A 22,958-nucleotide genomic window follows, 5' to 3' on the forward strand; every position below is an offset into this window, starting at 1 on the left:
GTAACCCAGAGCTGCCTTTACTATGGATACAAAAGTAGAAAAACAGTTCAGGCCAAGGAAGGGGAGGGGACAGGGAGCAGGAGGGCAGGCCCGCTCCCCCAGATCCTGGTCTCTGTCTCAGAGGGACATGGGACCAGGGGAGGGGAGTGGTGGCTGCACCTTCTGAGTCCCTCCAGAACGGAGCAGGCTGGGCCCACCCAGGTCAGGAAGCCCATGAAAGGAAGGGCATGGGAGAGGGCGTGGTAGGGAGCACAGGGCTGCACCCTGCGAGGCCAGGCTGTGGGGGGCCTGGCTCACACCACAGAGCAGCCCTCAGGCGGGAGGCCCAGGACCCGGACCACGTCTTCACGTCCCATGGTGGCCAGGGCGTCCTCCAGCACCCTGAGGGTAGCGCCACTGCCTCCCTGGACAGCCCAGTCCCTCAGCAGGGCGCAGGCAGGTGCCTGGCCCTGGGCCATGGTCTCCACAGCCTCCGTCTGATAGCCCAGGCGGACTGCCAGGCCCTGCCAGCCCTTGTCGAGGTCGCCCGACACTCCCAGGAGCCGCTCCACTTCCTCTTGCTGCTGCTGAGGGAGATGGAGGTAAAGCCGGCGGCCGAGCTCCGGATGTGGCCCTAGGTGGGAGACACAAGGGTCAGATGGGCTGGGCGGCGGGCAGAGCTAGGTCCCTGCTCCCCAGGGAAAGGGACTCACCCTGGCTGGGGGCACAGGGCGCCAGGCAGCTAGGAGAGTCCAGGAAGACACTGCTCTCCTCGTGCCTCGGGTCCCTGTCGAGGGCGCCCAGCTCTGCAGCCCGAGCTTTGGCCAGCTGCTGTCTTTGTTGATGGGAGCGCCAGCTGTGGGAGCAAGGGCCCTGCCAACCAGCTCCGACCTTCACTGAGATGGGGAGCTGACTGGGAGGCCAGACGGGAAGGGGTCCCACAGGGCAGTCCCCAGGCCACCTACCACTTGAAGGCCACGTAGGCAAGCAGACCGAGCACCACGGTGGCCAGGAGGGCACAGTAGACAGGGATGCTGCTGCCTGCGGCCCCTGGAGGCTCAGGGGGGAATGGGGAGGAGGCATTGCAGGCCAGGCCGCCCGCTTCGCCTCTCCACGCTCCTTCCCTGTCCCTGTCCTGCTCCTTCCAGGTCTTATCTATGGAAGGAAGGAAGGACCGGGTCAGGGGCAAGGAACCCAGGCTAGGTCCCTGGGCGGCCTCACCTAGACTTGGCTGCCAAAAGATTTGAAATATAGTCCCTCCTCTGTAGTCAAAAGCTCATACATGCCTGGACAGTGTGGCTCAGTGGTTGAGCATCAACCTATGAATCAGGAGGTTACGGTTTAATTCCCGGTCAGGGCACATGCCTGGGTTGTGGGCGCGATCCCCGGTCGGGGGTGTGCAGGAGGCAGGCAATCCATGATTCTCTCTCATCACTGATGTTTCTCTCTCTCTCTCTCTCTCTCTCTCTCTTCCTCTCTGAAATCAATAAAAATTCATTTTCAAAAACCTAGAATAGAATGGTAAATTTCAGGTAAAACTAAAATTATAATAAAAGCTCAAAGCACAGCATCCAGAGCGGACTGGCCATTTCCCCTGCTCATCTCCCATAGCCTCCCCTTTGCTCACCACCCTTCCCAGAGCTGCCCTTCCTTCTCCGGGCCTCCCAGGTGCCTGCACTTGCTGTTCCGCCTTCCCCGCCTGTCCGGGATCTCCTATGTGGGAAGCTTCCAGGACCTCTCTTGGTTTTCCCCATTTCTGCCTCTAGTTGCACCTCTTCTGTCTCCTGTGGCCTGAACTGTGTGTCCTGTCTTCCCAACCGCCTTGATTCATGGCGGTCTCCATGGGGCCTCCGTGTACAGGACACCTTGTACACGTTTCGCAAAATGAAGCTGAACTGGAAGGCACGTAAATGCTGCTGCTTCCTTCCTTCTGCCTGGAGGCCAGCTGCTCCCACAATCCTGTGCAGGCACCGCGGACAAGAACTCCAGAGCCCACGACCGACCTTGTGTGTGACTTACCTACCTTGGCTACTTCCATCCTGCCCAGTGCCCAAACGTGGAGCAAGAGGTGCTTACCCCCACGGACCAGGCCGACCCCGAGGCTGGAGTTGTGTGGCATCGCTCTGCCAGCCGGTAGTGCTCCCAGGGGCTGTGTCTCTTCGTGGAGAAGGGGTCGGAGTGTTAGGGGCAGTGCCCAGGCACGGAGCTGGGGGACCTCTCTAAGGCCCCGGGCGCTATGTGTAGGGACACGGGGGGAAGGCGACGCCACAGGCCTGATGTCGGGAGTCCCACTCCTGGCTCACTCTGGCCTGATTCCCCCAGGGCTGGCTGCCCCTCACACTCCCTCATCAACCTGGACCAGGTTTCTCTCGTCTCAGACGAGTGGAGGTGAGAACTGGCCCCAGCTGGCCAAGAGGAGCCGGGGTGCAGCTCAGGAGGGAGGCGGGCCGGTTGGCAAACCAGAGTCCAGGGATGGCATGGAAGGACCACGGAGATGCCCACCTCTCTAAGCCCCATTACTGGCTGGTGGGAGGCTGGAGACTTCGCAGCAGGGGGCCAGGAACCCAGTGCCTAGGGCTCCCTGGAGTGACTGTCCCCACTCCTGCCTCCAGTGTGCCAGCCTCACCTCCTGCTGAGGATGGAGACAGGGGGCTTTGTGTCCAGCAAGGTCACAGGGCATATGGGACAGAGGCAAGAACCCTGAAGGACAGGACCACTCCATCCCAGGACCCATCGGGACCTACTGGGCTCATCCTGCTGGCACCCGCCTCCTGAGGCCTGGGGAGGAGGCCCAGGAAGGATCTTGTCTGGAAAAGGGATGAAGCCGCTGGGGAAGCTCTCCAACCCCCCAGGCCACACCGGCCTGTCGCCCCAGGACTCCACCACGCCTCCTTCCGTGCACGAGGCCGTGCGCCATGCTTCCGGCGAAGGGCACAGTTGGCAAGTGGTGGGTCTGGGACAGAGGCTGCCTGCCCGGGCCCTGCCACGTGTCGGGGTGAGTTGGTGTCACTTACCGCATGAGGGCCCCTCTGGGTCCTGGCTGGTCCCGGTGGTGGGTGAGCCTGGGACGGTCCTGTGTCCGCCTGACCCTCCTCGAGCTGCAGCACTGAAGCCACTACCGCCCCGCACCACGCACCCGCCTCGGGGCCCGCAACACACGCCCACACAGAGCAGCACCCCGCAGGCCCGCACACGCCCGGCTGCCCGCACACATTCCCACGGGCGCGGCACCAGGACCGCGGTCTCCGGGCGGGTGCAGAGGCCGCGCTCGGCCCCGCTCCTGCCTGTGGCGGCCAACCCTCCGCGCGCCCCCGATCCGCTCACCCTGGCGGGGCCGCGGCCGCTGAGCTTCCCAAGGGCCGGGCGAGGAGACCGTGTGGAATCCCGGGGAGGCCGGGTACGGGCCGCCGGACGGACAGCGGCGCGAGGACGGGCTCGGCGGGGGCGGGCCGGGCGGGCCGGGCGGCTCCCCACGCCCCAGAGAGGATCGCGCAGACGCGCCCACCCTTCGCCGCCCGGAAGGCGGGGGCGCACGGGTGCCTGCAGGGCGGCCACGTGGAGGACCGAGCGCGCGAGCACGAGCCGGGAGCAGGCGGCCGGGGAAACGGAGGCCACGGGAGGGACGAGCCGCCCGGAGGGCTCACGACCAGGGGTCCCAGTCCTGATGGTGACCTGGGGGGGGGGGGGCCGCGCGCGCAAACTCGGGAGGCGGAGCAGCTACAAAACGAGGCCAAATTTATTGCCGAGAACGGGAGCGGGGCCGCCTTGGGGTTAAGGCCACGGCCGGTCCCTGTGCTGCCGGAACCGGGGCTCGGGCGGCTGGGTTCCCCGCCCCGGGCTCTGCAGAAAGTGCTGTGCAGTCCCGGGCCCGGGCTGGGATTCCGGATGCCCCTCTGCCGGCGAGGGGCGGGACTTCCGGGAGTGACTCCGCCCGCCAATCCCTGAGCTGGGTGGGGGTGAGGTACCGCCCACCCCGAGTGCCAGCTGACAGCTTCACTGGCTCCTGGGCGGGGCCTGCGCTGGGGGCGGGGCCTGCGCTGGGGCGGAGCCTTGCTGGGGGGCGGGGCCCGCGCTGGGACGGGCCGGTGGTCAGCGCTCCTCCTCGGGTTTGTACTCGGTCTCCCCAGAGGACACCTGCGAGATGCGCCGCGAGGACCCCCAGAGTTTCCGAGCGAACTGGCTGCTGCGCACCTGGTGGGAGGAGCGGTGGGTCAGCCAAGACCATCACTCCCCGCCCCATTCGAGCCCCGCTCCCGCCCTTGTCCTCACCTTAGCGGGCTGCCCCGCGCCCACCACGATAAGCTTGCCATCCTCCAGGCCCACAAGCACGTGGCTGCGCTCCTTGGTCACCGCCATGCTGCGGATGGGCACCTTCATGGGCAGGGGAGGCGCAGCAGGAAGCAGTCTGCAGGGAGGGAAGGAGCGAATACACGAACTCGGAACGGCAAGGCAGCTTGGCACCCAGCAGACTCCTCATTCTCCTAAAGGCCCTGTTTGCCCTCATTTGCAGGATGGCGCGATTGAAACCCTGATTCGTGAAGAGGTCTCCCAGGGATGTGTGGCTGAGAGGCCAAGGGCCAGATCTCCCTAGCGGGGGCGGGGAGTCAGGGACGGGACTTGCAGGACGTGCCCCTGAGCAGGCAAAGAGGGTGTGGGTCCACAGGGGGCACCTCCTGGTTCCTCTGCCAATGGCCACCACCCTGAGGGACCATGAACCCATAGACAGTGGGGCTCACTTGTTCAGGTGGAGGATGTGCAGGGCACACTGGGCTGTGCCCAGCAGAACAAAGTCTTCCGTCACTGCCAGGGCGGTGGGCTGCTCCACCAGGGGCAGGGAGGCCCGCAGCCTCCCGTTCACTGAGTACAGGTGCAAGGAGCAGGTGACCTGGGAGAAGCAGGAGGTGTCAGCGAGCACAGAACCCCAACCCCCCGTCCTGACCAGGTGCCCCTTTCCCGTACCTGAGCCCCCAGACGTTCCCGCGCCGAGCTCTGCACCACGATCTGGCCCTCAGACCCCAGCGCCAGGTGGGACACGGGTCCGGGCAACATGGCCCCCGGGGGCCGCAGTGCTGCTACGAACTGGCCACGGCGTACAGTATGGATGATCACAGCTCCGTCCTGTAGGAAGGCAGCTTAGGGTGCTAGGCAGGGGCTCTGGGCTCCAGAGGCAGTGCCCAGCCATCGCCCCCCCCCCCGGGCGCAGGCATACACAGACCTCCGATCCAGACACCGCCATGTCCAGTTCCGTGCTGATGGCCACACAGCTCACGGCAGCTTCGTGCCCGTAGAGGACCTGTATGGGCTTCGGTGCCAGTCCCACCGAGAGACCACCCTGTAGGAATCCAGGGCTGTCTCAGGCCTGGGGGCACCCCATTATCCCAGCCCCTGAACAGGGAGGCTACGGCTCAGGAGCGCGAGGGGACGGGGTGAAGCCGGAGAGCTAGAGGGCCGTGGAGGGTAGGGGACGAGAGGAGCAGGACCGGACGCCTGCTGAGGGGCGGGCGGGTGGCAGGTCTGACTACGGGGCCCCACCGAGCTGCCCACCGGCACACCTGGTACAGGAGCTGCCACACCATGCAGGTGGTGTCCCGGGAGCCTGAGATGAGGTAGATGCCACAGGTGTCCAGTGCAAGGCAGGTCACTATGTCTGCGTGGGGGGGCGGTCCAAGTAGAACAGAGTCGTCACGCCTCTCCCGGCCAGCCTCTGGCACGCGCCCCGCCCCGCGCCACCCCAGCCTCAGGGCGCGCATACCAAGGTGGCGGTTGATCTGGCTCAGCAGCTTGCCCCGCGGCAGCGCGGTCACACAGAGGCTGCCGTCCCAGTGGCCACCGCTGAACAGCAGCTTTCCATCGGGGGCCACGGCCAGGGCGTGCCCACTCACGCCACTGCCTGGCACCCAGGGGCCACTCAGCAGCCGCTGCCCCCTGACCAAGGACGGGAGTGACAGGTGAGGCCGGGATGCCGAGGCCTCGGGGTCCTTGGCCAGACCAGCGGCTGGCCAGCACTCTTAGTGGGGACCCCCCGCCGTAGCCCTCTCACTTGGTGGAGTCTTTGATGAACCTGAAGTAGTTGCTTATGTTGCGATCATAGGGCAACCAGCTGTGGGTGCCCAGCAGTCCGTTGGCACTCACGGTCACCTGCGAGCAAGGGGAGCAGAGGCAGGTTTGGGGTGCAGTCAGAGAGGGGGCGGGGCCGGTGGCATCCTGCCCAGCGCACTTACCAGCAGGTCTGGGGTCATGGAGGAGTGGAGCTGCCGGTGGGGAACCATGGCCAGCACCAGGGGCACACCGTCGCTGATGAGCTGCGGGTCGAGGGAGGCTGGCTGTGTCCGAGAGGCCAGCCAGCGCCCCACTACGCCACCTGTTCCCTGGGCACCACTGCCTCGCTGCCTCTCCGCCCCCAGAGGCCCCAGGTCCCACTGGGAAACACGTGTGAGACCAGTGGGTCTTCAGGGGGCACCTCAGAAAGTGAGTGAGAAGCTGGGGTGGACAGGGCCTCATGCTTGGTCCACCCACCCCGTTACTCCATGTCCCCCCAGCCTGCGGGCAGGAGAGGACAGCCTAAGAACGCCAGGCCCAGGGGCGTGCGAGACGCAGCAGGAAGGCGAGGGAGTGTCCATGGAGATGCCCTCCCTCCGGTCTCCCCGAGGCCCTCGGGTGGCTGCGTCCAGGCCTTTTCCTGCCCAGCGGCACTCCCACAGTCCTCTGGTTTCCCAAGGGGCCTGAGTGCCAGTGGCCCTGAGTCGGTCTCCCCTCGGCCCCAGCAGGTGGGTGAGGGCAACGGCAGGTTGAACTCATTTCCGAGAGGAGGAAGCCAGGCCTCCTCACCTCCGCAAAGAAGGCCCTGAGCTGGTCCAGGTGCTGGAAGATGCTGGGCGAGTTCGTGTCCAGACGTGCGAGGCGCTGGGCTGCTTCCTCCGCCGAGAGCCGGGCTGGATGCGGCTCCTGCGGGCGGGCGAGTGGCCAGTTAGCACCGTGGCCTGGACGTCCCTGCCCGCGGGCCTCCGCACTGGCCTTACCTTCAGCAGCTGACAGGGAGTCTGCCCGAAGTTGCTGATAATGCCCTCCAGGGCCTTCCGTTCCCGCTCGTCGGTCACCTGGTCCAGATCCACAGCCCCTGGGCGGGCAGACCAAGCAGTCAGGACTCCTCCGTGCCCTCTGCCTCCACCCTTCCTCCTCCGTGCCCAGCCTCCACGTGAGCCCAGGGCCTGCCCACCCTCATAGGTGCAGTAATAGAAGATGTTGAGGGCCTCCTCCGCGGCCGGGCCCCGCTGCTTGTAGCCAAAGATGAGGTCAATCCATTCATGCAAGTGGGTGGACACGTATTCCGACTCCTGGGGATGGACGGGGAGGGGCGGTCAGTCCAGGGAGAGACAGCTGACCCCGAAACCTGACCTTCCACCCCGGCTGCCTGGCTATATGACCCATGTCCTCACCAAGGCCTGGCGGTGCTGCTGGATGAAGTCCTCAGGGGACTTGGCCCACGGCGGCAGCACCACATCGCCCACCTTCTCATTGGTCAGCTGGAGGCAGCCCAGGTCAAAGCCTGGAACAGAGGACTGGTCAGCTGTCTTCACCCACTCCCCGGCCCGCGTCTCCTTCCCCACCATACCCGCCCCCCACCCCCATCTCCTTCCCCACTGCACTCACTTCCTCTCCCCACCTGCCCACCCGCTCTCCTTCCCCACCACACCTGCTCCCCGTGGCCCGCGTCTGCATCCCCACGCCAGCCCCTACCGTTCTGGTTCTCTAGGAAGTCGGGGAAGTAGAAGAATTCCGGGATGAGCTCCTTCACGTCGGCCAGGCTGTCCAGGCGGGCCTGCCAGGCTGCCGCCACCGAGTGGAACTGCCGGTCAGAGCAGTCGAAGCTGGTGGAGAGGGGCACGGGCCAAAGTGAGGCGGTGACGACGGGGTGGAGGACCTGCCTCTACCCCTCAAACGCTGGCCTCCCCCACCCCGGCCATCTGCCACCCCTCCCTGGGCCGCACCGGCCACTCTGCAGCTGGACGTGCAGGGAGGTGAAGGGTTCCATGCGGATGAGGTAGTGCATCACGCCCGCCGCGTTGGAATAGTGGGTGCCATAGTGGAACTTGTCAATGGTGCCCGCTGGGTCCTCGAAGCTCTCATACCTGGAGTCACAATTGGGGGGGTCGGCAGAAGCACCCCCGTGGCCCGTCCCACCCTCCGAACCCAGCCCTGCCCACATGCTCACTTCTCCCTCACGAGCTGGGCATGCTTGGGGTTCACCACACCGATGGGCTTGGACAGGTCCCGGAAGACAGCCGGGTTGCTGAGGTCCAGGGTTGGGGACACGTAGTCCTGTAGGACCCAGGGGAACTGGCCGCCCACCCGGGCAGGAGCTGCATGAGGGTCCTGATGGCCTACCTGCCCTCTCTGCCCTGCCCTCACCCTCAGGAAGATGGGCAGAGCCCACAGGTGGGGACCCACTAGGAGAGGCCACAGGGGAGCAGGACGGACCGCCTGGGACAGGGCACCCTTCATGGAAAACAGGCCAGGAGGGGACAAGAGTGGGGCTGGGTGTGTGTGTGGGGGGGGGGGGGGCCGCGGCAAGAACAGAGGCCAGGGCTTAGGCAACACCGGCCTAGGACAGGGCTCAGGGCGTGGCCCCCCATCAGTGCCTACACTGGGGTGAACCGGGCTGGCAGACAGAGGGGTAGATGGAGGTATGGAGCGGGCTCTCACCACTGGGTACTGAGACAAGTCGTTGTACGTCCGCCCGGCGATGGTGTTGAGTTGCATCAGATACTCGAAGTTGGATATCTCCCGCTGCACCCATTTCTGGGGGGGCAGGGCAGGCAGGAGGTGAGCCCGTGGACATGTCCGGCCACCACAGGGCCATGCCCTCCCCCACCCCTCACAGTCCAGGGCTCCCACCTGGGTCAGGCCCGAGGCTCGCAGCATCTCCTGCGGGGAGCGGCTGCTCAGGTAGCCTTGGGTCGGCGGCCGCAGGCGCAGGAGCCACTTGTACACCTGGTTGCGCATCTGGGTGTGGGGCGGGATGGAGCCGGGCTGGGGCCTGGGGGCCTGGCAGGGAGCGGAGGCTGCAGCCCCACCCGCCTTGCACGGGAAGTTGAGGAAGTAGTTGGCCTGATCGATGAAGAAGAGCTCCAGGGCCGAGCGCCGCAGGTTGAAGCGCCGCAGGTAGACCTCGCGCAGCTGGGCCAGCGGCCGCCGGAAGTCGTGGCCGACGCCTGCGAGGACGGACAGCAGGTGCAGGAGCCACTCAGCCTGCCCCAGCGGACCGCCCCCCCTACCCTCGCTCCACGCAGCTCCACCAGACGCACCCTCCTCGGTGTCCACGCGCTCGGCGCTGCCGTCGTAGAAGTATATGTGCTGCGTGGTGACCTCCAGCAGCCCTGGGACCACGGCCACCACCGTGACCAGCTGGCACTCGGCTGACAGCACCAGCTTCTCATGCTGCTCGTCCAGTTCCGCCGCCTCCATCCTGCGGGTCAGCACCCACTTCAGGCTCTTGGCTCTGGGACCCCTTCCCACAAGCCCAGGAGCTCGCTCCCAGTGCCGTCAAGTCAGAGGGGAGGGAGGAGCTGCCCAGGGTCCAGACTGGCCCCCCGTCCTGCCCGAGTCTCTGAATGTCTTGCCAGGACACCAGCGCGTGTGCCCAGCCTCCCCTAGCTCGGCCCCTGCCCACTCCCGTGGGCCCCTCCTAGGCTGGTCTGTGTTGCCTGCCCTGCTCTGGGTGCCTCGCCGTGAAAGAGCAACATCTGTTCTGGGCGACACCTCTCGCCAGCCCCACCTGATTTGGGACAGTCCTTCAGGGTGTTTAGTCCTGTGGCAGAGGGAATGGACTCAGGGCCAAACCCCAGCAGGCAAGTACCCGGAGCAGACGCCCGGCCCGTCGGCTCTCCCAGCCCCACTCACGCAGTCTCCAGGGAGGCCAGCTCCTCCTCGCCCAGCTGGTCTTCCGGCAGCTCCTCGGGCACGGAGCTGACTTTGGCCTCTTTGGTTACTGCTAGAGGCAGCGCCGCCTCCTCGGTGGGTGTTAGGGGGGCCTCGCCTGCAATGGGCCCACGAGTGTTCAGCCAGAAATGGACGGGGCAGCATGCGGGGTCGGGAGGGCCCTTCTGGCTCACCCTCTCACCTAGGTTGTCGCGGAGGGCACTGGCTTCCAGGTGAGCGTTGAAGTGATGGTTGGGCACCAGCTTCAGACGCATGCGTGAGTATGTCTCGGCCCTGGACATCTTCCACCGGGGCGTGGGCGGGTCCCTGCGGAGACGCCCCGGTGGTTCCTCCCAGGCCCCCCAAAGGCAGCCTGGCTCTCCAGGTCCCTCCCTCCCTCCCAATCCCCGCCCATCCCCTGCCCCACCCACCCGAGGACCCCGCCCCTTTCCAGCCCCGCCCACCAGATGGCCCAGGTCCCGCCCATCCGAGGACCGAGCCCCGCCCACCTGAGGGCCCAGGCCCCGCAGGGGCTGGAGAGGCGCCGCCACAATGCGCCCCAGTGCAGCAGCGCCGTGGAGAGCTGCGCCGCCTGCTGCTTCTGCGCCGCGCCGTAGCGCAGCCCCTCCAGGCGCGCCCGCCGCTGCACGGGCTCCAGCACCTGCTCCTGGGGTGGGGGGAGCGATGGTGAGTCCCGGCTGCGTCCGGTCCCCGCGGGGCGGGGCAGCCCCAGGCCCGCCGCCCGCGCACCTGGAAGGCCCGCCGGCTGTGCGCGCGCTCCCACTGACGCCGCTGCCCGCTGCTCATGAGGGTGTCGTAGCAGGAGTTCCAGAAGCCGGACATGAGGTCGTGGCTCTTGGCGTAGGTGTCCATCTCGAACTGGGACATGGTGGGCTGCACCTGGGGTGGCGGGGGACGGAGGGGAGGGAGGCCAGCGCTCGATGTGGGCTCCCGGCCCCACTTCTCCGCCCGCGCCCCCGCCCGCGCCCGCGCCCCCGCCCCGGGCACCTGCTTGTCGATGAACTGGCGCCATTCGGGGGTGGCGCAGAAGGCCTGGAAGTCCTCGAAGAAGGTGGGGCTGCCGTTGGTGGGCGGCAGGGAGGGCAGCCCCCACTGCAGCCCCAGAGGCCCGTAGGCGCGGTCCAGCAGCGTCCGCACCAGCGGCACCAGCCACGAGCAGCGCTCCCCGGAGGCGGCCGCTGGGGTCCGGGACTCCGTGCCCGCCTCGCAGGGGGAGGCGTTCAGTGCCCGCGCCAGCGCCGCCTCCAGCTTGGAGAGCACATAGCAGGCCTCCTCCCGGCGCATGGGCACCGCGGTCTGCAGCAGCGAGTGCAGCCTCACGTAGGCCTGGGCGTGCAGCTGCGGGCACAAGGCCAGTGTGGGTGTTCTTCAAGGCTCCCGGGGCTCCCCGTGGCCGTCGCACCCTCCCCACACCCACCAGTGCTCACCTGTGGGTCCTCCAACAGGATATAGCCCAGCACGAGGTGCAGGCCAATCTGTGCCATCTCTCGGAGATCCGCCGTGCCGTTGGCCAGGTGGGACCAGGCGCCCAGGCGGTCCAGCAGGTTGCACACACCTTCAAAGAGCTGCCACACAACACCCAGCAGCCATCACCCATGGGGACGGAGCAAGGTCAGGGTGGGGCAGGGGGCCAGGTGGGGCTCACAGAGCCAGGCCTATGCTCAGACCCGCGCGGACCCACCCAGGACTGCACACGTCCACCTCCCCCCACACACACACCTTCTCACTCCACAGCTCCTGGTTACCATGGCCCTCTGAGCACAGGAAGTCCTGCAGCAGGCGCAGCAGCCAGAGCACCTGCCGCGTGAGGCTGGCCAGGCCCCCGGCCGGGGCCTCTTTGATGTCGCTCAGGGCTGACTCCAGCATCATCTCCAGGAGGCTGGGGAGGGCAAGGGGCTCAGGTGTCTGCCTGCTGCCTGCCTCCCGCCTCCTGCCCTCCCCGCAGGCCTCCGGACGGCCCGGGGTACCCCTCACCTGCGCTTGATGCAGTCTGGGGGGCGCACCAGTGTGGCCGAGGCCCCCAGCTGGGTGAGCACCGAGAAGACCTGGCCACGTTCCCGCCAGGCGGCCTCGTCACTGTCCTCCACGCCCCGCCACGTCACCAGGAACAGCATGTTGGTGAGCAGGTTGCACAGCTCCTCCTCAGGGGTTTGCTGTGGGCCCAGATGGGTGGTGCAAGGTGTGGGCCGGGGACAGACGGGGTCAGACTGGCCTCATGCTATCCCAGTCAGCACCCCTTGCCCACCACTCGTAGGGACACTGGGGCAGAGCATTCAGCCAGTAGATGGCCTGGCTCTGAGGCCGGGAGGAAAGGTGCCAAGGCCTCAGCCACTGCCTGGATTCCTGGGAGAGTCCCGGGGTTTCAGTAACCCCTAAGACAGGCTTAGGCGGCTCACAGAACTAGATTTCAGTCCTCACAGGCCTCAAGAACTGCCCTGGAGCCCAGCTCAGTGGCTGAGCGTCAACCTACGAACCAGCAGGTCACGGTTCAATTCCTGGTCAGGGCACAGGCCCGGGTTGTGGGCTTGATCCCCAGTGGGGGGCGTGCAGGAGGCAGCTGATCCATGATTCTCTCATCATTGATGTTTCTCTCTCTCTCTCTCTCTCTCTCCCTCTCCCTTCCTCTCTGAGATTAATAAAGATACATTAAAAAAAAAAACTCCCGGAATGCTCTGGAGGATGCCATAGAATAAGCAGAGGCCGAACCCCAGGCCCAGAAGCACCAGGCAGGACCCATTGGGCTGTCCACGGACCCTGTAAAGCCCTGCCCTATGCTGGGACCCCACTGGCAGCTGCAGCCCTGATGTTAGGCAGGGCTACCCCTGCTGAAAGGCCACCTGCCCTCCTGTGCCTCGAGGTGCCCCCGCCAGTGCCATGCAGTGGCAGGGGGGGCCTGCCCACCTGAGGGTTGCTGGTGTTAGAGGTGTCGTCCCCACTGGCGGTGGGCTCTGGGAGGCTGCCGTCCCCCAGCACGTTGGAGAGGCTGGAGCTGTGGCGGCCCTGGGCAGCGGGGAAGGGCCGGGGCCCATCCAGCAGGGAGGGCGTGCCCGGCTGGCTGGCGGGAGTAAGGGTCCCGCTGCCGCCGCTGCCGCCGCTGCCGCCACCTGCGATGTTGCCCGAGTCCACACTGGACCGTTCCAGGCCCAGGTCCAAGGGTGTGCAGAATGGGGAGAGAGCGTGATAAAAGGCATCGGGGTCCGGGCAGGGGGCCTCCGAGGGCAGGAAGACGTCCGAAGGTTCCAGGGACTCGGTGAGTGGCTTGGGTGAGGCTGGCTCTGGGGAGGCGGGCAGCTCCGAGGGGAAGGGCAGGGGGCTGCCAGCCGTGGCAGCCTCCAGCACGTACAGCCGCGTCAGGACGTCCTGCCAGCCAGCCTGCCGGGCCAGCAGCCGCACGACGTCGGGCTGCCCGTAGAAGAGGTGGAAGAGCTGCGGGCCAAGGCACCGAGCATGAGGGGCTCGCCAGAGATCTGCCCCCGGCCCGGTCTGGAGCCTTTGTGGGGAGACCCCAGGGCCCCTCACTGCCGCAGACAAAGTGAGCTCTCAGGGTGGCCCCCCCAAGCTTTGCCACCACACTCACCTTGCGACAGATGTCCAGGCGGACGCCAAGGTCAGCCTGGAGGGACAGCTGCACCACGGCCATCAGGTCTGAGAGGCTCAGGCAGTCTGGGAAGAGGGCCAGAGGGGCCTGAGAGCTGGAGCCTGACCCTCACCCTAATCCTCTCCTGCTGGCTCAGCCCCGGCCCCTACACCAGCACCTGCCTCTTCCCACCTGCCCTGTTCCTGGAGCCCTGTCACCCCTCCACCTGGCCTGCCCTTCGAGCCCAGCAGGTGGTACCTGTGCCCAGGAACAGCTTGTAGAGGCCCCGGCAGAGCTGGAGGGAGACCGCCCCTTCCGGCAGGCAGGCGACGAGCCCCTGGAGGCCACACTCTCGGAGCCGAAGCCGCTGGCGGCTGTGCTCAGGCAGGTGCTCCATCTGCTGCAGTCTGTGCAGGACCTGGGCGGACGGCACCACGGGAGGAAGTCACCGCGGAGGCGAAGCCGCACGCAGCGCCCTGGGCCTCAGGCAGCGGCCACAGCAGGAGGGACGCCAGGGTCGGGTGGGCTGGGCGTACCTTGCAGACGCGCCTGGGCAGCTGGGGCAGTGCCCACAGTCGCACCAGCAGTGCCAGCAGCACCTCCAGGTTTCCCGGCTCCAGCAGGAAGCCAGCCACGAGCTCCTGGGCACATGAGCGCTGCAGCAGTACCAGCAGCAGGTTCAGGGCGCCCAGCACCTGGGGGACACAAAGGCTCACACTGGGCTGGGCCTCCCCACGTGGTCCACACCCCGGCCTCTCCCAAGCCGCCCTGTCACCGGCCTCCAGCCTACCTGGCCGGCATCACCCGCAGCTGCCAGGAAGCTCAGCACCACCTGCAGGTCTTCGGCCAGGGAGGTCGGCGTCAGGAGCTCCAGAACCAGCTCCAGCAGTGCCGTCTGCACCATGCTCAGCTCGTCGGCCGCCAGGGGGCACTCCCGCTGTGAGCTGCACAGGTCGGTGCCCCACACCCAGGGCCAGGGGAACCCAGGGCCAGGGGAACGCAAGGAGAGGAGGGAGAACAGGGAGGGTGGCAGTGAGCTGGGGGGACTGGACCGCCCGGCCCCAAGGCCAGAGGCCGCGGGGGCAGCCCCTGGCGACCAGCCCCTCGCCAGCCTCACCTGTAGTGGGTGTGCAGGGCGTCCAGGATGAACTGGACCCCGTACTTCTTCTGCAGCTTCGGTCTGTGCTTGCGGATTACGCTGGCCATGTACTGGATGTGGCCTGAGCGGGCATCGCCGAGGGCTCAGGCCACCAGGCCGAGCCGGGCCCTTTCCCACCCTCCTATCCGACACCCCCAGCGAGGGTCGTGTTCCCCTCAGACACCCCAGGGCAAACATGTCCCTTCAGAGCAGGGGCGGAGCTTCTCAGACTCTCCACTGTCGCCGGGCCTGGCGGCGTCCCTCCACCCAAGGCTCACACCTACCGAGGCACACAGCGAAGTCGCCGAGGGTCCAGAGGTGGAAGTTGAAGAGCAAGTGGTGGTAGAGCGGGTACAGGAGGGACCCACTGCCCTCAGCGGCCACCTGCTCCATCAGCAGCTGGGCAGACTTGAGCACGTTCATGTCCATGGCCCAGCTGGGCACCTGGAGAGCAGGAGGTGGAGTGAGATGGCCGGCCCTGCCCGCCGCCCGGCCAGCCTCCCGGCTCCCACTCTGCCCGGCACAGGCGGACAGACGCCAGCCCCCAGCCCGCTGAGCAGCCCCCGTCCCAGCCGGAGCTGGTGCTTCCCCCTGACCCTCAGCCACACCCTGCCCAGCCTTTATTTATTATTTAATATATTTTTATTGATTTCAGAGAGGAAGGGAGAGGGAGAGAAACATCAATGATGAGAGAGAATCACGGATTGGCTGCCTCCTGCACGCCCCACACTGGGGATCAAGCCTGCAACCCGGGCCTGTGCCCCGACCGGGAATCGAACCGTGACCTCCTGGTTCCTAGGTCGACGCTCAATCACTGAGCTTGCCGGCCCGGCCTGCCCCACCTTTCAAGGCGCCTTCAAATGCCACCTCTCCCAGGAGGCTCTGCCTGCCTAATGGCTTCTTGGTCCCCCACCCGGACAGGGCAGCCCCTCGCCGCCCCAGGCCCACCTTGCGCAGGAGCGCCCCCAGGATGGCAGGGCCCTGGCACTGCACCAGGCTCTCCTGGTTCACAGGGTGGTCCTGCAGGAAGTTCCGCAGCATCAGCAGAAAGGCCGCCACCGCGTTCCTCTCCATCCGCTCCTCTGTGGCCGCCAGGAGGGGACAGATGTGTGTCAAGGGCTGGCCGTGGCCACAGACACTCAGGCCCTCCAGCCCCCACGGCGACAACCCTCCCTCCCTCAGCCCGGGCACCCGGGACACTTACCTGGGGACTTGCCTAGAGGAAGGGGCAGGCCCTGGGTGTTGTGGCTAGAGGTCAGCTCGGGCCCCACCAGGTCATGCGTCTCGGCTGGACCTGCCTCGGCCTCTTGGGGCTGGGCAGCCACTCGCTCCAAGAGGGGCAGCAGGGCACCCATGCCCCCCACACAGGTCACCACGTCCTGGGGGGCAGGGCGGCTGTGAGAGGCAGCTCCCAGCCCTTCCCTGGCCAGGTCACCCCATCCTGCCTGGTCTGGGTGCTTGGGCCAGGGAAGTTTTGCTCTTGAACCCAGGTCTCCTAAAGGCCTCCCAGGGCACCGTGCCCCTCCCCAGCCCACCCTGCACGCACACGTGCCCACGCTCACGCTCTCTGCACGCACCGCCCACGTGTACACACACCTTCACGTCCCAGGGCACCACGCCTCTCCCCAGCCCACCCTGCACGCACACGTGCCCACGCTTTCTGCACGCACCGCCCACGTGTACACGCACCTTCACGTCCCAGGGCACCGTGCCTCTCCCCAGCCCACCCTGCACACACACGTGCCCACGCTCACGCTCTCTGCACGCACCGCCCACGTGTACACGCACCTTCACGTCCCAGGGCACCGTGCCTCTCCCCAGCCCACCCTGTACACACACGTGCCCACGCTCACGCTCTCTGCACGCACCGCCCACGTGTACACGCACCTTCACGTCCCAGGGCACCGTGCCTCTCCCCAGCCCACCCTGTACACACACGTGCCCACGCTCACGCTCTCTGCACGCACCGCCCACGTGTACACGCACCTTCACGTCCCAGGTCTCCACCCTGTGGCCCGTCAGGCGGCCGTCCAGCCCGTGCCCAGGGGACAGGTCCAGGCAGATGTTGTTCTTACAGGCCTGTGGGCAGGACAAGCGGGCAGCCAGGGTCAGGTGGAGGGGGCGGCAGACAGTGGGGTGCCGGGGGGGGAGGTAACGGGGTGAGCCCCCCCCAGTACCTGAGGTGAGTAATGGAGGAGCAGCTTGGCGCTGAGTTCATGCAGGTCGCCCTCGGGCTTGAAGGGTGCTGTCTCGTTGGGCCCTGCGGGTCGGCGGGGCCTTCAGACCCGGCTGCCCCTCCGGCCAAGCCCCATCCAGAGCCCCGACCAGAGGACGTCCAGGGACGCCTTCTCCCCTGAGACCCCACTTTCCAGCCTGGGCACTTTAAGACTCCAACCACCCGGTCTGGGGACCCTGGGGGGGGCGGGCGGCCGGGGCCGGGAGGGGGGGGATGCGTACCCAGGCTGCACAGGGCCTGCAGGGTTGCCGTGGGCAGCGCTTCGTGGAAGATGGCCACGGCCCCCAGCTCACCCTCCAGGGAGGTGGGGCTGCCCCAGCGCGTGTCCTGGGTGCCTGCCAGGGTGGAGCTGATGCTGCCCTCCTGGGGGGGGGCCCCCAGCCCAGACCCCCAGCCCAGGCCTGCGGTGGCCGGGACGGACTGCGAGCGGGTGAGGGAGGGGTGAGTGGGGGCGAGGGCGGTGGGGACCGCTGGCGCCGGCAGCCCCGTGGTGGTGGTTGTCGTGCGGTGGCCAGCGGAGCCGATGCAGCAGGAAGAGAAGGGCTGCGGGGTCGGGGGGAGGGGGAGTAAGGTGGGGAGTCAGCTCACAGCCAAGCCTGGGGTCCACCAGCATCCGGCGTTGCACAGTAGCCCCCAGGGCTGCACAGACCCCCGAGGCTCCAGACCCCGCCCTGTCCAGGTCCCCCCAGACACCCAAAGCCTCCCCAAACCCTGCCCGGTGCACCTCGGCGAGGGAGGGGCAGCGGAGGGGCGCTGTCTTGACCAGGTGGCCGTCCTTGTAGATGTGCACCAGGTTCTGGCTGAAGAGCCCGCCAGGCACATGGACGACGGCCACACAGTGCTGGGACGGAAGCACGGCATCAGGCGGCAGGCGGGGGGTAGGGACCCCCTGGGCTTGGGGACCCCCCGCCTGGCCACACGAGGATGCCCCCCACACACACACACACACAAGGATGGAGGCTCACCCAGGCAGAGTCGGCAAAGGACACCTCGGGCAAGCTCACGGTCAGGTACTCCTTCCGGGTGCACACGGCCACCACCAGGGTCCCGGCCGCCGTGAAGAAGGCCTCGAACCCTGAGCCACTGCTGGTGAAGAAGCTGGGGACAGGCTAAGCCAGTTAGGCCTGCTGGTCCTCCGTGCACCCTGGCACTCTGCCCCGGTCCCGGGCACGCACCCACCTGTACAGCTGCTTCCGCTGGAGACGCCGGGCGGGGGCCGGGGCCGGGGCGGCAGCCAGCGGGTGCAGGCAGAGCCAGGCGTGGAAGGTGAAGCTGGTCCCCGGCCAGCGCTGCACGGGGGGCACCATGATGCCCGCCATGCCGGGCGTGAGGTCAAAGTAGTGTAGGGCTCGCACAGGGCCCCGGTGCCGGGCCATGCCTGCCAGCGCGCGGATGATGGCGCCCGCGTGGCGGGCGCTCGCGGCCTCGGCCCCTCCCGGCCCCGAGTCCAGCCCGGGCGGCGGGCGAAGCAGGCGGCGCAGCTCCAGGGGCCTCAGGGACACGCGGCCCAGGGCTTGCAGCAGCGCCAGCAGCGGCTCCCGGCAGCGGGTCCCCAGGGCCACCCCCGTGCCGAGCGTCTCCAGCAGGCAGCTCACCAGCCCGGCCTGCACGCAGGTGGCGCGGCTGGCGGGGCAGCTGTCACAGAGCCGCCACAGGCGCTGGGCCAGGAAGAGCCGCAGCTCGGCCGTGGGCAGCGCCGGCAGCCAGCGCATCAGCACCAGCACCGGCTGCTCGTTGCGGACGGGCGGCGGCGGGCACGTGCTGTGGTCGCCCTCCACAGCCTGTGGGGGGAGAGAGGTCCTAGCTCCTGGGCACCCGGCCCGGAGCAGCTAACCTGCCACCTTCCTCTCTCGTGCACTTGCCCCGAACCTGGGAAAGCAACATGCGCTGCCCCTCAGCCCCCAGGTTGTGGCCGAGGCTCAGGGACGACCCTCAGTCCCAACGACAGTTCTCCGACCCGTTAACCCCGCTCGGAAGCGCGGCTCAGTCTGGGTGGGCCTAAACCCCAGGAGAATCCTGGGACTTGCTAACAGGCAGCAGCTTCGGGCCCCTGCAGCCTCACCCCAGTGACACGTGGTGAGCCACAGGCACAGGATGTGCTGGCCATGGTCACAGCCCCCCAGGTGGAGAGCGGCCCTCCCCGGAGGCCCCGCCCCGTCCGGGCTGCCCGGCCGCCGCACCCTCACCATGTTGAGCAGCTCCTGCAGCAGCCGGTGGGTGGGGGGGCCGTGGCTCTGCAGAACCTCGTGAAGGTGAGGGTAGCCGATGCGCTCCTTGAACACCTCCTGTGGGGGGGTCCACACAGCAGGCTGCAGGTGGGGTCAGCCCACGCGTCCACACCCCAAGCTGCCCCGACCCAGGACACCAGCTCCAGGGCTGACTGGTGACCTGCCCGCCCAGGGGCCTGAGCGGCACCTCTCTGGGTCCCCCACACCCCCTGCCAGCTCTGGGGCCCTGGGGTGAGTTTCCCTCCCGCCCACAACCCTGCTGCGGCGGCGGAGGCAGCGACCTCACCTTGGCCGAGGGGGAGCCACTCATGACGCAGGTCAGCACCTTGACCACGTGGACGGCAATGGCGTCCGTGTCCTTGTCCAGCACCTGGAGGGGAGGGCAGTCAGGAGCCGGGCACTGCAGCTGGCAGCGCCCTGCAGTACGAGGGGTGCAGGGCCAGGAGCGGGTGCCCCAGGGCCGGCGGCTGAGCGGGCTGGGGGCCCTGGGCCCTCTACTCCTCGCCAAACTGCGGTGCCCCTCCCCCGGACCCCAGGACCCTCTCTGAGCCGCTTGGCAAGAGCCACTCTGACCAAGAGGCCAGGGAAGGCGCCAAGGCTGGGAAGCTTATGGGCCGCCGCCCACCCATTCCCACCCACGCCAGACACACGTGCAGGCGGGCCAGCAAGTGCCCACCACCCAGGATGATTGACAGGGGGCCGGGGAATGGAGGGCAATCATCACAGAATGTTAGAACCAGAAGAACCTTCGAGACCTTGGAGTCTGCCCCTGCCCCTGCCCGCTAGGTCCACGTGGGGACACCTTGGCTCACCCTGCTGACCCGAGAGCCGAGGCATGCTGCTCACTTGCCCTGCCCTAGCCTGAGGGGCAGGGGCAGGGGCAGGAGGGCTTGGGGACGTGGTCAGCAGGTGCCACCAGCTCTGCCTGATCCTCCTAGTGACCCGGGCACCTCTGACCCTCTGCGGGCTGTTTCCTCATCTATAGCCACCAGGGCCTCGCCTGCCTCGCCGATGAACGGACATGCAGGCTCTCAGGGTGCAGCCGAGGCCACAGACACAGGGGCTGCCTCGGGAGGGGCCCTGGAGGCTGGAGCCCAGGCACGGAGCCACCAGAGGGCGCCCCATGTGGAGCCCCTGATACCCTGAGCTTCCCGGCCCGGTGCCAGGTGAGGCAGGTGGGGGGGCACCTCAGGAGGGGATGGCAGAAGGGGGCTCCCGGTGACCTTCCCAGAGCAGGTGCAGGGATCCATGGGGAGAAGTGGCCCCACGCGGGGGCCCTCCCTTTCCGGGAACAACCAGCCAAATCCCTGCATATCTACTGGGCTCTGTGTCCCTCTGGGGAATGGGTGTAGGTGGCTGGGTTTCGAAGGTTCCCTCCGGCTTGGCACAGCCAAACCCCAGCGCCCAGAAGCAATACTAGGCAGGACCCAGGTCACCCCTGCCCTGCCCCCTTAGACAGGGACGTGGCAAGAAGGTGAGACAGCCTGGGACACCCAGCCCCGCTGCCAGGCCTCCTCCTGTCGGCTCACCCCCTGCAGAGGGCAGGAAGGGCTGAGGAGCCCGGGGGTGGGTGCCCAGGGAGGCGCGTGCCTGAGCGGGTCAGCCCCAGGGCGGTACCTTCTGGACATCGGGCTCAGTCAGTAACCGGGTAGCCAGGTCACTGTCCCCCTCAGGGGGCGCCCGGGCCTGCAGGTATAGCTGTGGGGAAGGGGGAGGGCACAGGGTGGAGGAGGCAGAGGAGAGAGAAGGGAGATGAGGGAGGCGCAGGGTTAGAGCAGGGCCTGTGGCAGCTGCCGGGGCTTGCCCTAGAGGGAAGGATGCGCCCTGAGCCCAGGCTGAGGGCCCCCCAGGCCCTAGAGAAGGGGAGGGAAGCTGCGCCCCATGCCCTGCTCAGAGGGACAGTCGGGCGCCTAAATGGACAGGAGCAGGCACTGCATCCAAACCACCGACCATCCTCCTGCCCCGGACCTGGGGAAAGGGAAAACGGGGGCCAGGGCAGCTCCTGTCCTTCCACAGCACCCCCTCCTGTGGGTACAGAGCCATCCTCAGCTGCAGGCCCCCTACTGCGCTGCAGGCATCACACCAGCTCGTCCCTCCAGCCGGTGCGGCCCAGGTGTGCTCGGTAGCATCTGGACACCCACACGTGGTTCCCCCTCAGCTTCCAGGCCCTGCACCCCTGCCCGGCCGCCTACCTTGCTGTTCTGGATGAGGCGGATGAGGTGCTCGAAGCAGTTGTTGCTGAGGAAGGTGGCCTGCAGCACTGGCCGGTCCTCGCAGGCCAGCATCATGGGGATGGCGTCTGTGGAGGGGCCACGGGTCAGCCCTGCCCACCCCTCCCAGCAGCGCCCACCGCAGCCTGAGCCCCGCCTCCCTGTCCTGCCCGGTCCAGCCTGCCCAGGCCACCTCCCGAGCCCGGGCCCAGGCCCACCCAGCATGCTGACTCGCCGGCTGATCAGGGCCTCGTCGGGGCCTGGGCCGGGCCCGGCCGGCCAGTCGGCGTTCAGGACGCGGAAGTAGCCCTCGAGCAGGGCGTGGAGCTCTGGACCTCGGTGGGGCGTGCGGCTGGCATGCAGGACGTGGACGGCACCCACCAGGGCCTCCAGCGCCAGCGCCACGAGGAGGGGGTCCTGGGCCGGCCCGCGGCCCCAGCCCTGCACCACTCCCAGCAGGCCCTGCACGGAGCCGGCGCTCAGGGCCAGCTGCCCGTTCTCCTGCAGGTCGGGACGGAGACGGGCAATGGGCAAGGGCTCCTCCAGCGGCGACCCGAGACAGCCACCCTCTGGCCGCAGGGTCCGCCCAGCCTACCTTCCCTCCTGCCAGGACGGCCCCAAAGAGGTGGATGAGCCGCAGCAGCAGCGTGGGAGGCAAGCGCTCTGCCTCCTGCAGGCTCTCTGGAGGGGGGGCGGGGGGGGAGCAGGATAAGGTCACTGAGCTTGCAGGGCTGGGCGTCTTCAGGGTCTACAAACAGGTGGGAGCCGGGGGTGGGGGCTGAGGGAGGAGACCTGGTTCTGAGCTGAGGGGTCTTAAAAGCCATGGTTCTCCACCAAGGGGCCTGAGGGGGACACAGCCCTTTCTGGGGAGCTCAAAAAGGAGCAGGACCCTGAGAGCCGAGCCAGCCCCCTAGACCCTAAGCCCCTGTGTGAGCACCCCTCCCGCTTCCCCATGGAAACCCAGGTTTTAGTCCTCAGATGCAAATCTCCTGGTCCCTCTGCCCTGACAGTTGGTGCTTCCCCCAGTGACCTGCTGGGGGAGGGGGGCTGCCTGTGTCTGGCGTATAGATGCCCTCACTCCACCCCCGCCCCCGCCCCTGCCCCCGCCGGGACTTCTAGGGGCTTTCACAGCGTTGGATGGACAGGATGCCAGGCCACAGACTGAAACCAGAGAGCAGAAAGGCCCGGCCTGGGTCACACGGTCGCGTGGGGGGTGGAGGAGCAAGAGCAGGGCGGCCTGATTCAGGCGGGAGGGGGCGGGAGGCCAGGTGGGGGACCCGGCTTTAGAGGTGAGGCCTGGAGCGCAGGCGGCCTTGCAGGGAGAGGAAACTGGCCAAAGGCCTGCAGGTGTTGCCTAGTGGCCTCTAGGAATGAGAGGACAGGGCCTGGCTGGGGTGCAGGGGGCAGTGGGGCGGGGAGGAAGGCCGTGGGGGAGCAGGGCTTGACCCTGAGGTGTCAGGCCACGTCTGGGGCAGGGATTTAGTTCTGTTCTGAGGAGAGAACTCGGGCCGGGAGGCAGGCAGGGAGCTCCCGGGTGCCCTCCCTCCCGGAGCTGCGTCCCTGCCCGGGCCCCGGCCAGCAGCCCCGGGGACATCAGAGACAAGGGCGTGCCTTCTTCTCTCTCAGTCCTCACGCGAGGACACTTTCCCAC

At 67.6% G+C, this 22,958-nt stretch overlaps 2 protein-coding genes and 1 long non-coding RNA gene across 6 annotated transcripts in view; 1 reads left to right on the plus strand and 2 right to left on the minus strand.

Moving 5' to 3' along the window:
• On the minus strand, positions 1-3,849 carry LOC308529942 (death domain-containing membrane protein NRADD-like). 2 transcript variants are annotated; one of them, XM_081106348.1, is made up of 5 exons: positions 2,994-3,849; positions 2,056-2,136; positions 945-1,134; positions 693-835; positions 1-613 (listed from the first exon to the last, which is right to left on the minus strand). In XM_081106348.1, the coding sequence occupies exons 2-5, from the start codon at positions 2,096-2,098 to the stop codon at positions 294-296; spliced, it is 696 nt and encodes a 231-aa protein (XP_080962474.1). In that variant the 5' UTR covers positions 2,099-2,136; positions 2,994-3,849; the 3' UTR covers positions 1-293. The 2 variants fall into 2 exon arrangements, with proteins under 2 accessions (XP_080962474.1, XP_080962475.1); XM_081106349.1 differs by lacking the exon at positions 2,994-3,849 and having other exon boundaries at positions 2,056-2,836.
• On the plus strand, positions 2,772-12,036 carry LOC308529946. Its single transcript, XR_013996809.1, has 5 exons — positions 2,772-2,974; positions 9,270-9,451; positions 10,104-10,758; positions 11,364-11,529; positions 11,653-12,036. It is a non-coding gene; the product is annotated as an uncharacterized lncRNA (long non-coding RNA).
• NBEAL2 (neurobeachin like 2) overlaps positions 3,695-22,958 on the minus strand; it is a gene marked incomplete at its 5' end in the record, with an annotated part of 27,778 nt that continues 8,514 nt past the window's right edge. Inside the window, 48 exons of one of the 3 annotated variants that reach the window (XM_081106332.1) lie at positions 3,695-4,170; positions 4,249-4,384; positions 4,716-4,864; positions 4,939-5,097; positions 5,195-5,311; positions 5,532-5,626; positions 5,732-5,904; positions 6,020-6,117; positions 6,201-6,281; positions 6,808-6,924; positions 6,999-7,096; positions 7,196-7,313; positions 7,416-7,525; positions 7,717-7,847; positions 7,968-8,108; positions 8,192-8,316; positions 8,683-8,778; positions 8,875-9,191; positions 9,285-9,445; positions 9,880-10,015; positions 10,100-10,224; positions 10,407-10,564; positions 10,648-10,797; positions 10,906-11,256; positions 11,346-11,483; positions 11,638-11,797; positions 11,893-12,071; positions 12,820-13,344; positions 13,496-13,581; positions 13,754-13,913; positions 14,032-14,190; positions 14,286-14,439; positions 14,613-14,715; positions 14,918-15,077; positions 15,582-15,715; positions 15,838-16,012; positions 16,620-16,712; positions 16,811-16,893; positions 17,091-17,412; positions 17,594-17,710; positions 17,835-17,967; positions 18,049-18,650; positions 19,056-19,154; positions 19,384-19,467; positions 20,715-20,795; positions 21,290-21,396; positions 21,526-21,808; positions 21,903-21,988. In XM_081106332.1, the coding sequence (XP_080962458.1) occupies positions 4,069-4,170; positions 4,249-4,384; positions 4,716-4,864; positions 4,939-5,097; positions 5,195-5,311; positions 5,532-5,626; positions 5,732-5,904; positions 6,020-6,117; positions 6,201-6,281; positions 6,808-6,924; positions 6,999-7,096; positions 7,196-7,313; positions 7,416-7,525; positions 7,717-7,847; positions 7,968-8,108; positions 8,192-8,316; positions 8,683-8,778; positions 8,875-9,191; positions 9,285-9,445; positions 9,880-10,015; positions 10,100-10,224; positions 10,407-10,564; positions 10,648-10,797; positions 10,906-11,256; positions 11,346-11,483; positions 11,638-11,797; positions 11,893-12,071; positions 12,820-13,344; positions 13,496-13,581; positions 13,754-13,913; positions 14,032-14,190; positions 14,286-14,439; positions 14,613-14,715; positions 14,918-15,077; positions 15,582-15,715; positions 15,838-16,012; positions 16,620-16,712; positions 16,811-16,893; positions 17,091-17,412; positions 17,594-17,710; positions 17,835-17,967; positions 18,049-18,650; positions 19,056-19,154; positions 19,384-19,467; positions 20,715-20,795; positions 21,290-21,396; positions 21,526-21,808; positions 21,903-21,988 (7,667 nt within the window). In that variant the 3' untranslated portion in view covers positions 3,695-4,068. Of the gene's footprint in view, positions 4,171-4,248; positions 4,385-4,715; positions 4,865-4,938; positions 5,098-5,194; positions 5,312-5,531; positions 5,627-5,731; positions 5,905-6,019; positions 6,118-6,200; positions 6,282-6,807; positions 6,925-6,998; positions 7,097-7,195; positions 7,314-7,415; positions 7,526-7,716; positions 7,848-7,967; positions 8,109-8,191; positions 8,317-8,682; positions 8,779-8,874; positions 9,192-9,284; positions 9,446-9,879; positions 10,016-10,099; positions 10,225-10,406; positions 10,565-10,647; positions 10,798-10,905; positions 11,257-11,345; positions 11,484-11,637; positions 11,798-11,892; positions 12,072-12,819; positions 13,345-13,495; positions 13,618-13,753; positions 13,914-14,031; positions 14,191-14,285; positions 14,440-14,612; positions 14,716-14,917; positions 15,078-15,581; positions 15,716-15,837; positions 16,013-16,619; positions 16,713-16,810; positions 16,894-17,090; positions 17,413-17,593; positions 17,711-17,834; positions 17,968-18,048; positions 18,651-19,055; positions 19,155-19,383; positions 19,468-20,714; positions 20,796-21,289; positions 21,397-21,525; positions 21,809-21,902; positions 21,989-22,958 lie in introns of all 3 variants that reach the window. The other 2 variants (XM_081106331.1, XM_081106333.1) reach the window with 2 other exon arrangements.

The sequence above is a fragment of the Myotis nattereri genome (genome assembly GCF_964212035.1).
Source record: "Myotis nattereri genome assembly, chromosome: 14".
In the NCBI taxonomy this organism is placed as follows: Eukaryota; Metazoa; Chordata; class Mammalia; order Chiroptera; family Vespertilionidae; genus Myotis; species Myotis nattereri.